Below are 11,925 nucleotides of genomic sequence, written 5' to 3'. Positions count from 1 at the left end.
CCTACGACTCAAGTGTGTCCGATGTAGTCAGTGCCAGAATCACGCTTGCTAACTTGTGTCACTTGCGGCTTCAAATTGGCGTATCACTGGGTCTCAAAAATTGCGTGTGCCTATCTACGTTAACATGGTATTATGGCGTGAGGTGGCTTACTTGGCTAGACTGTTGAGGTCCGAGAAGCTTTGCTGGTGTCGGAAGACCTCAATGGATTCGTAAAAAGGTAATAAGCAAACGGGTGTTTGATTGTGTAGCATGTGCTCCAGTCGCGGAGCGCATCTGGCGCCACCAGCTGCCTTGGCTTGGCCTAGTGTTACGCATGCCGAAACATCATCTACCGAGACAAGTGCTGTTCCTCGTACCCTCCTTCAGAATGACACAAAATGCGGCGTAGGCAGCCAATGGGGCGTGGGTTTACGATTGGCTAGAGGCGTTGAAAGAAATGGCTAATCAGTTCTGGTTGCCTCTGTGCTATCAGATCCCAGATTTTGCCTGAGCGCTTGGACGTGTAGATAACTTGAAAGAATTATGATAGGTTATCATAAGGTCCACCTATGCCACCCTTTCTGTTAACCCTGAGGCCTGAAATATAATTAACTAAAACTTGTGGTTGCGATGAGGAAAGGCGTCGATGTAAGTGCCAACTTTTCCATCTCACGATGGCAAATAATCCCCTGGTCTTCGTGGTTTGGTGGTGACTTATTCTTCCCACTAAACGCTACTGTATTGCTGTCTGGCTTAAGTTATGGCCTAAGTGGTTAGAGTGCGAATTTGCTGACCGGAAGGTCCGTGGTTCGAACCCGACCTCTGCCACTCGACTTTCCCTGCCTAGGCTCGGGCGACCTCGCAGTATCCCAGCTCTCTTGCAACCTTCGGGTGTGTAGTAGCTGCTTCGGCGTGTCGGAGAGTTTGCGCGTGTGCGTGTCTGTTCGTCGTTCCACCATCGATCTGGCATGTGACTTGAGTGGCTGATTGGATGTGTGTCCGATTGCTTGGATCGCGTGAGCGCTGTGGGTTGACTGGATATGTGACTCAGTTGTTTTGGTTGCCTGCCACGAAAGCGGACCAGTTTGGCCGCGTGTACTCAATACACCCGTGTCCATACTTACATGTTCTTCTGACTTACTGTGAACTACAATAGGGTGGCATGGCAGTTAAGCACCGAAAGGGTGCTGCAGCTGAACGTTTTTTCTGTCTGGCTTTTGAGCCAAGAGCTACAGTTTGGGACGCTAATTGTCTCCCCTCCTACGTCCAGGTGCCCTGGCCGTATATCAGCCCGATTACCACCGTGGCACCTAAACTAACAATACTCTCATGTCACATTGACTGTCGCATAGAGACATCAGCCATGTCGCCTTACTTGCTGCACACAGCAGGATGGGTGAACGAAAAGAGGCTACTTCTCAGACCTCCCTTATCTAGCTCTCACAACTTTTCATCCCTCCTCGCCTAACCGACAGCCTTAGGTATCCCGAAAGCAATCTTGAAGCCCTGACACCCAGTCTATTTGACTGCCTTCATTGTTTCTAGACTGAAGCAAACAATATGACAAACTGCTTCTGCTCCCATATTGGACTCGCTTCACGTTGATGCATGCTATGTTTCGGAGACAAAAACTTCGGATACAAAATCATTGGTAGAACTAAATCCCAAAGTGCTCTGCACTCGCTTGCAGTCGCCCAGGTCTGGAGATCCAGAGACTGCCGCGGCAGAATGTGGATTATTATCGGTATCGTCCTAAGTCACCGAGCGGAAGGATCCTTACTTGTCTGGATGCCGGTCGCTAGTCGCCTCTGTGTGATTTGTCTGACAGTGTTCTTGAGGGAGCATAATGGGTGTAAATAAGGTCGTTTTCTGTTTGTCGTGTCTGCGTATGCCCCAACCGATTGTTGCTCTGAAAACACCAAAGGTAAGTTTTCTGACACCTTGGAAGCCCTGTTACGGTGGGCTAGCAGCTCGAGTGGTTTCCTAAGAACTGAATGGATAATTGAGCAGGCTTGGCATATCTCAGACCTAGTTGAGTGGATTTGACTCGGCAGGTATGGAAAACGGCAAATGAGTGTTTCAGCTATGTGCTAGTTGCAGCCTGTTTTTATGCAGTAACGCCTCCCAGAATAACCGAATTCGTGTGACAGCATGGTGAGCTCCAGCAGCGCGCCAGATACGAACTCAGATTGACCACATCATCATCAATTACCGGAGACGCGGATCGATACTTGACTGGCGCTCCTTCCGGGACACTTATGTGGATTCTTACCATGTTTTAATCGGGAGTTGTTTCTCTCTTCTTCTTCCAGAGTTGCATAGAGGACAGACAACTTGCTTGGCGACTGAAAGACTGAAAGATTCCGAGGACAAACATTTATCAGAATTATCTGAACTCTTTCCCGACCGCTCCACATCTTCACAATCTTCCAGGAGTTTTGCCTCTGACACGGTGATCCTAGGTTCACTAAGACACCGGATATCAGAATGAACGGTGATGTTACTGGAACCTCTCAGAAATGTTCGCGCCATGTCCGAACATAATTCAGGCCGACGAGTTATCAGACATTAGATGAAAGCAAGCGTGCACGTCGATCGTGAAGCCTGGTGTAAGGGAAAGGCTAAGGGATTTGGAGAGGCCTAGAAGGCTGAGAATGTCCCAAAAATACATTTCATTTGCTTCGTGCAACCAGCTTCCGGAGACCTCTGACGAAAAAAACCGTGAGGAATAAAAGTGGTTAGACCACTTTGAGTATGAAAGGACGTCTGAACCGCTGGACAACGATCTTCCTGGTCATTTGCTGCTCCACTCATTTAGATCCCGAAACTGCAGTGGAACCCTTGGATGTGCGCATAGGACTCCTCACGGTCTGGAATGTTTGTGGCTGCGTGTGTTCTACCAAGCGCCACTGAATTCTTTAGCCGGATGACCACCAACTGGAATTGTTCAAAGATGGAGATGGCCTCCTCAGGGAGCACATATCTGATCTGGGTGCATACATCTGAGAAAAGAAGACTGTCCCACGCACCCGAAGGGGACCGGTGATAATGGCCATTTTCTCAAATGGGCCCGTAGTGGACACGGTAATCACAAAGGGTTATCATGACTTCAATCGTAACGAGAAACGAGATTGTCTGATGATCGTCCTATGGTGACCTGTGAGGCACTGACTTGAGAGGAGCAAGCGGGATTCCGGACTGATAGATTTTGAGTTGACCAAATCATCATACGATCAGGTGCTCGAGCGGCACCATACACAGAAACGACCGAGAGTTTTAGTAGTGCTGGATTTACATCGTACTCGTTTGGGTGGTCTATTCTCAACGCACCTGTTCAGCAACGAATGTCCCGGAAGTTTGTAGATATAATAAGTCCTTTGTATTTTCAAACTTCCGGGCGTGTGATGATGTGCTCAAAGCCCTCCAACCCGACCTCTGCCTCTTGACCTCGACCCGTAATAGGGTGTCCTGAGCTTATTCCGGTGGCAGGTGTCACGTCAGGTGGCACTGGATTCATGCACTGAAAAGGTGCTACAGCTGAACGGGACAACGAAGAATATGCAGACAACGTCGTTTTCGGCATCTAAGGAGTGGGGCCCGAGGTGTGTTTGAATGAACCGACCACAGTCATCCCATCTTTTTGCGTTGGCTTTGCGCTCACCATGTGTAATTCCATACTGTCGGACATACAACTACTGAACTCGTTACTCACAATCCAGGGATAGACACTGGAAATTCTGGAACGTTTTACGTATCGTACAAGTTTTGGTGTGGCCGATGAGGTTAATTCGCGAATCTGGAAACTCGGGGGACGTCTGGTAAATTGCGGCATCGCTGACGTCGACTCTCAAGGTGTGCGTGTATTACGCTACGGCGCATCGTAACTGAGACGTCTTCAGGTCTTCAACAGCCGTTGTCCCGGAACAATAGCTCATTTGGCCTGGTGTTGAGAAATCCGCGGCGTAGCGTTTGGAAAACGAGTGTTCGTTTCTGCAACAGTGACTTCATTCGCGGGTGTGTGTCCAGCACCAAAAGCTGCGGTGGTTAGGCCATGTATTACCAGTTTCTACTCCAATAGCGTGAGGGAGTGTTTGTAATTGTGGACGCTTTGAAATGATTGTGTCAGGCTAGCTTCAAGTCCCTTCCCTGTTCACTGGCAAGCATAAAAGTGTTTCAAAGCAGCAGTTGTGTGTCGGTTAAGTGGCACTTCGATATCGGTTGGATTCTCTTCCATCCAGATATTTAGTTAGCGCCTCGGTGCCTAGTATGATCTCTGTACTTAGGCAATATCTCTTAACAAACGGTCGTCTGTCGGCGAAATATTCTCAAGGCCTGCTTTGTCATCGCCATAGGCAATGTAGCTTTGAAGTATTCCATCGAATGTCAGTTTTTTGGCGGTTGTCAGACCGCTTCACGTTCAACGGATGGGGAAGGGGTGTAGGGTAAGGTCGGCGAGCGAAGACATGTTTACTTGGGCAGCTGTATAAGTTCCGGTGGACTAGCTGCAAATGAGATCATTTCTCAGGTCAGAAAAGTCAGGGCAGCTTTTTCCAACCTCCAACACCTATGGCGCCGGCATGACGTGGGGTCGTCTGTCAAAGACAGAGTCTACAATGCATCGATTCGATCCGTACTGCTCAATGGATCAGAGACGTGGTCTCTACGCACAGAGGACATTCGCAAGATGTCAGTGTTTTATCATCTGTGTCTCCAAAGCATTGGTCAGGTCTAGTGGGAACATCGGATTAGTACTCCTGACTTAAGTCAGATTGTACCAGGAAGGAGGAACTCTCGCGATAGATGAATTAATCATGCTTCATAAGTTACGCCTGTTGAGACCTGTACTCCGAGTACCAGACGGCCGTCTGCCTCGCAGATCTTCTTTCACCCAGCCCTGCATTAAATGGAAGCGACCGAGAGGTGGACAGTGATGACCTGGCAAAGAAGCACGAAAACACTAACCAGTAAACGGAGTCGGGTTGGCAACCGCTGCATCCGTGGATGATGACCCCGGACTCAACTCACTGATGGTTAATGATACTTGCAGAAATGGACAATCGCAGAGGCAATGGCGTTCGTGCATCAAAGCGATCGCCTTCAAAACGTAGATACCCAGCCCCCAAACTACACAAATATTTTATCGCCTCCAACGCTTGGCCGAAGAAATGGCTCAGTGGTTGGAGCGATGGTTTACTGGCCGAAATGTCCATGGTTCGAATCCGACCTCGGCCTCTCGACTTCTGTCTAGGCTTGGGTGACCTAGCAGTATCCCAGCCTTCGTGCTTTCTTTTGGTGGCATGGCAGCTAGGTACCGAAAGGGTGCTACAGCTAAACGACTTTTTTATTTGTATATCCCACACTCCCACTTTATGGCGATCGAAACTGTAGCTGCTGAAACCGTCGTGCCTATGGCACACGATTTATAGTTGATAGATAGATGGATAGATAGATAGAAAAATAGATTGGTTGGTTGACTGATTAATTGATTGGTTGGCTGGTTTAGGCATTTAGACAAACCCGCTTGCATTAGAAGCTGGGATTAGGAGTGGGTCACCGATGGAAAGTACCATGATTCGAAAATAACCGATATAACAGACAACCATTGTTATATGTTACTGATTTATTGCTGTCACCGATAGTGATGACGATGATGTTGATGGTGGTCGTGACAGTGAGCTTCTTTAGCCTTGTGTAAGAACCGTGTGCTGTCACAACTGCCTGGTTTGTTCTTAATTTTGACCTTACTGACTCATTTGAAAGTTCCATTGAAGTTAGCGGCGAATCCATGACGGGTAAGTCATACCAAAAAGCAGCATCAAAAACGAGATTTCCGACAACTCTCTTTTACTTATTGCCCACAGCCTCACAGTGTCTAGGAATTTGTATCCAAATGGACGCATTCTTAAGTCAAACCCACAAGAAACTCCGTTCCCACAATAAAACTCAATGGGTTGTGGTTTGTATCCGTGGATGATGACCCCGGACTCAACTCACTGATGGTTAATGATACTTGCAGAAATGGACAATCGCAGAGGCAATGGCGTTCGTGCATCAAAGCGATCGCCTTCAAAACGTAGATACCCAGCCCCCAAACTACACAAATATTTTATCGCCTCCAACGCTTGGCCGAAGAAATGGCTCAGTGGTTGGAGCGATGGTTTACTGGCCGAAATGTCCATGGTTCGAATCCGACCTCGGCCTCTCGACTTCTGTCTAGGCTTGGGTGACCTAGCAGTATCCCAGCCTTCGTGCTTTCTTTTGGTGGCATGGCAGCTAGGTACCGAAAGGGTGCTACAGCTAAACGACTTTTTTATTTGTATATCCCACACTCCCACTTTATGGCGATCGAAACTGTAGCTGCTGAAACCGTCGTGCCTATGGCACACGATTTATAGTTGATAGATAGATGGATAGATAGATAGAAAAATAGATTGGTTGGTTGACTGATTAATTGATTGGTTGGCTGGTTTAGGCATTTAGACAAACCCGCTTGCATTAGAAGCTGGGATTAGGAGTGGGTCACCGATGGAAAGTACCATGATTCGAAAATAACCGATATAACAGACAACCATTGTTATATGTTACTGATTTATTGCTGTCACCGATAGTGATGACGATGATGTTGATGGTGGTCGTGACAGTGAGCTTCTTTAGCCTTGTGTAAGAACCGTGTGCTGTCACAACTGCCTGGTTTGTTCTTAATTTTGACCTTACTGACTCATTTGAAAGTTCCATTGAAGTTAGCGGCGAATCCATGACGGGTAAGTCATACCAAAAAGCAGCATCAAAAACGAGATTTCCGACAACTCTCTTTTACTTATTGCCCACAGCCTCACAGTGTCTAGGAATTTGTATCCAAATGGACGCATTCTTAAGTCAAACCCACAAGAAACTCCGTTCCCACAATAAAACTCAATGGGTTGTGGTTTGTGGAAATGAGGCATGCGACCTGGATAGCGCGACTTGTGCCTTATCCTATGCCTACTTTAAACAACAGGTAAGACATGAGAACACTTACTGAGCTAATGCTGTCAGCAACTAGGTGACAGTTGGACTGTCGTACCGCTTTGCAATATTCAACGTAAAGATATGCCTCTGAGGACGGAGATAACCCACTGGCTACGGGAATGTGGCTTGAACTGGGAAATGCTGTTCTACACAGATGACATTTTCGATTCTGAATCCTGTCCGTTAGCTCAACAGCTTTGTTGCACTGACGTCAGGCTAATCCTGGTAGATCACCACTTCATCACAGGACAAATAAAACGAACAAAGTGGACAGTAACAGAAGTGATAGATCATCACCGTTTTGAAGACACCGGTGCTGTGGAACTGCTCCTTCGCCACTGCACACTAAGACGAATCGAGCATGCCGGATCCTGTGCCAGCCTTGTTTGTGCTGAGATACTCAAGTCTGAACAGATGAAATGTATTCCCCTGGCCGTATGGAAATTGCTTTACGGTAAGCTGTCGTTTCCGGTCCCAACTGGTAACTTTCCTCGAGCAGGTGCGATTCTGATGGACACAATCGGGCTTTCGGTATTCGGACAAGAAGCGGGCCGTCTGACAGACCTGGATCTCCGGATGGCTTGTCGCATTGAAGATTTGGCCGGTAAAGACTGGTTTGCCGGACCGTCATCCAGGGAGACTATGTTCAAGGAGTTGGAAAGAGCCAAATTTGATGTGAATGGTAAGCCGTGTTTTTGTTCCGTGTCAGTTGTTCTGAATTTTCTGAAAGTTGATCCCTTCTCAAAACTACTTCATGACATTTTTATGACCATTTTAGATTGAGTACAGGGAATTCCTATCCCCAAGACTCGACAGGTCTTCCTAGGCAAATAGAAAGAAGTTTTGCCAAACATCTGAGTGTTCAACGCCGTTGACGGTTCCCTCCTCCGATTGGTGGTGACGAAACTAGACTGAGATTCCTCATTGTTTACTTTGATTATAGTGCTGGGCTGTTTTCGTATCTGAGTCGACTCGAGTTTTCTGTGTACATCTTCTTCGTTGCGTGTTCCTCCTTGTGGAGAGAGGTGGCTCAGTGGTTAGAGCGCGAATTTACTGACCGGAAGGTTCGTGATTCGAACCCGACCTCTGAATCTCGACTTCTCTCTTGGTTCGGCATTATATCCCAGCTCTCGTGCTTACTTTGGGTGGTATGGCAACTGGACGCCGAAAGGGTACTACAGCTGAACGATTATTATTGTTATTATTTATCCTTGTTCCGTGCATTTCACTTCGTGTTTCGACTCCACCAGGTCCAGCAGATACGACGCGTCTCAGAGTAGAATTTACGGAGGAAATCTTGTGGGAATTAGTACGCGCGGGCAAGATCTTTGGAAGACACTGTAATTATTTCACGTTGACGTTTTTTCAGATTTAGGTCTGTTCTTCACACAGGCACTTCCACTAAACTTCCACTGTCAGTATTTCTCGTCCAGTTCATTCTTTTCATTTTCCGGTGACGTGAATAATCGAAATATTTGTGATGTAAGGTTACTCCCTGTAGACCATAAGTTCGAGCGCACTGTTGTACCCACGTAAATCCTTGTCCCAGGGTCACCGGGGTCCAATAACTGCACTTCTGGGTTGATTTAATGAGACTATCGGACGTTTTGCTACGAATTCGACTGGAGCTAAGTATAGACGAGCGCAGAACAGCATTCACCTGCCCATTTTGTCTGCCACAGCAGCTAAACCGCTTGGCTATGTGCAGCTCTGGTGTGGGATAGAACACGGTATCCCGGAAAATCTCCAGAACTTGAGCCTGCTTGTTTGTGCACCCACCTTAAATGACTCTCGATGAGGATTGTAACATTACCTGTTCACCATACAGCTATTTATGCGGTCGCTTTACTATGGTACCAAGGTATAAATAGCAAAGTAGCGAGTAATAACTTTGTTTCTCAGCCGTTATAATTGATTGCTGACTTATTCCCTCTTCGCGCTTTCGAAGGCCTTTCTTTATGGGATCTACTTCGACGAGACATGAAAATGGCCATTGGATCGTCGAGCGCAGATGACCGAATCGCTTGTTCCACGGTTTCAGGTATGGACTTTCTGGTAAGTTCTTCTGGCGTTATATTTAGATGTGCAGTCTAACTTTTCGAAGTGATGAGAGAGTTTGATAACACTTGGGGTGACTGTGACTTACTCCATGTGCGGTGCAACCGTTATTTTTTCATTCACTAACTGGTTAGAAAAACACCACGCACCAAGAACCCAATCATGCCCTCATCTGTCTAGCTGGCATCCAGATGATTTCCTAACCTTTGAGCCCAATGACATCCCAACTAATAATCTCTAGGAGCGAGACGGTTCAGTGGTTATGGCACGAATTTGCTGACCGGAAAATCTGTGGTTCGAACCCGACCTCGCATCTCGAGGCCTTTCTTTATGGGATCTACTTCGACGAGACATGAAAATGGCCATTGGATCGTCGAGCGCAGATGACCGAATCGCTTGTTCCACGGTTTCAGGTATGGACTTTCTGGTAAGTTCTTCTGGCGTTATATTTAGATGTGCAGTCTAACTTTTCGAAGTGATGAGAGAGTTTGATAACACTTGGGGTGACTGTGACTTACTCCATGTGCGGTGCAACCGTTATTTTTTCATTCACTAACTGGTTAGAAAAACACCACGCACCAAGAACCCAATCATGCCCTCATCTGTCTAGCTGGCATCCAGATGATTTCCTAACCTTTGAGCCCAATGACATCCCAACTAATAATCTCTAGGAGCGAGACGGTTCAGTGGTTATGGCACGAATTTGCTGACCGGAAAATCTGTGGTTCGAACCCGACCTCTGCATCTCGAGCTCTCATGTGTAGACTTGGGCAACCTGGCAGTATATCAGCCCTCGTATTTCCTTCGGGTGGCTGGGCGGCTGAACGATTTATTCATATTTATTGTTGAGTACTTTGCATAGTGTGGGTTTATTCCTCGCTGTGAAAGGTTCCTGAGTCTTCACGTTTTCACTCGGAATCCCCACAATTAGCCCCCACAACGGCTTGGCCAGGTTGGTAAATACGGTCCAGTGTCATATTGGTTTGTTAATATCTCAAGTGAGCCCCGTCAAAACACTGTCGCGCCATGTCGTCCGGCTGTTGACCTGGTCGATAATTTCGCCTTGGCTAGCTACATTTTGGTGTGTTCATTCACAGACATTATATGTCCAGACAACTTGCTGCTTTTTTCTCAGATACACGAGCCCTTTTTATCTAGCCTTCATAATTCTGAATCACCGTTTAGTATGTGCTTCAAGTCTTCGTAGTGTAAGATGCAGGGAAACGATTGAGTGAGGTCAAATCCACCAGCCAGTCGATTTGGGATGGAACTTGGCAGACCGGTCGAAGCTGAGATCCCTTCGCGAAACGAAGACTGCGTTTGCCGGCCCTTGACACACATGGCACTGTTGTGACGCCAATCTGTCCGCATATTGCGTCATTGGGATCCATACGGCTCTCTAAATAGGAAATGTGGTCTCTGCGCTCAGAATGTGCACGGTTCTGGACCATATGATTCTCCGAAGTCTGTTGGGAGCATCGGATTATCTATACTGAGGTACGCCAGGTAGTTTGATGGGAAAGGAACTCTCCCGCAATGAATGAGTTATTCGTGCTGTATAGGTTACGTTGGTTGAGGTACTTACTTCCCTGACAGGGGACCGTCTACTCTGCACAGCTCTTTTTGCCTATCCGTCTGCTGGGTGGATGCCTTTGACAGTGGAAGGGCACAGTCTATGATATAGCAACCAATTATAAAGGCATTAACCAGTAAACTCAGTTGGGTTGATAACTACTGTCTCCTTTGATGGGGTTTGAGGGATCACTCCCACAGTCAGTAGCACTCCTGCGTCTTCAGTGTGTAGCTGCCCAAATCACTAAACTGACTAGGTTATTGACTCCTTTCATTTCAGTTTGGCAATGGGTTCCTTGGTTCCCCCTGCCCAAGTTTCCGCAGCTGAAAGATGGGAGATTAGGGGAGATATAGTCAAACACTTGGGTTGTTTTTTATCAGTCTAGTTATTTGAATAAACAGGAAGCTGAGCGGCTAGCTTTGATGCATGAACGCCACTGACTGCCCAGGTGTGATTAGCCATTGATGAGTTGAGTCTTTGGGTCCCGTCCATGCAGGTGGCAACCGTCAACCTGACGGAGTCTAATGGTTAGTACTTCATACCTTATTGGCAAGTCATAGACTCTCCATCTCTCTGTCAGTTCCACTTAGAACAGGGGTGGACAAAAATAGTTGTGCTAGCTAGATGATTCTGTGGCATGCGAAGTACACGTTCTAACCGGTGTAACCTATCAAGTACTGATAGCCCATCCTTCTTTCTCAAACTTTCTGGCATACCTCGCCATTGCTAACCCTGTGTCCCAGCCAGTCCCTGGCAGTACACTCATGGCCAGATGCCAAGAGTTTTTGTACATCTGCGTCAATCACTGGATCTCACTGTTACAATGTATACTCGGCGCTCGACAAACAGGCCAAAATCACGCCGTAGGTGCCATAGGTTTCTTGCTTTACTTTCGGATGACCATCCCTTGAGACAGGATTAGTCGGTTGCTTAAGTGTTTGTGGCAGACGCTGCCTAGGAACAGTCACTGGCCACCAGATCGGCACAAACGCTATCCACTGCCGGCCCCCATGACAGACCCCGTAGGCCAAAGGAAGACCGAGCTGTTCCATGCAGCTTTTAACTGTTTGACCACTGAAGACACCGTCGTTGGAGGAATTGATATGGATATGGTAAATCCTGACAACGTTTCCATATCTCGTTACTGAACATCTCTAGAGAGTGAGTTCTCAGTGTGCTCCGGAGGTAAAAAGACCTTCAGATGTCTTTTGTTCTGGGAGGTCGTGTTTCGCAGGCATAAATCAAGACCTGCTGAACGACTCTGTTCCAGATCTTTCATGTTAAGGTTTTCAGACCATCAACCAGA

At 47.2% G+C, this 11,925-nt stretch overlaps 1 protein-coding gene across 1 annotated transcript in view; it reads left to right on the top strand.

Moving 5' to 3' along the window:
* Nucleotides 1-7,022: 7,022 nt before the first annotated feature.
* Nucleotides 7,023-11,925, top strand: part of T265_10531 (hypothetical protein) — a gene marked incomplete at both ends in the record, with an annotated part of 41,552 nt that continues 36,649 nt past the window's right edge. Inside the window, 2 exons of the mRNA XM_009176925.1 lie at nucleotides 7,023-7,670; nucleotides 8,937-9,043. Coding sequence (XP_009175189.1) covers nucleotides 7,070-7,670; nucleotides 8,937-9,043 — 708 coding nt within the window. The remainder of the gene's footprint in view (nucleotides 7,671-8,936; nucleotides 9,044-11,925) is intronic.

The sequence above is a fragment of the Opisthorchis viverrini genome (genome assembly GCF_000715545.1).
Source record: "Opisthorchis viverrini unplaced genomic scaffold opera_v5_374, whole genome shotgun sequence".
Classification (NCBI taxonomy): Eukaryota; Metazoa; Platyhelminthes; class Trematoda; order Opisthorchiida; family Opisthorchiidae; genus Opisthorchis; species Opisthorchis viverrini.
The sequence above is the reverse complement of the archived record's forward strand: the minus strand, read 5'-3'. Positions and strand labels throughout refer to the sequence as shown.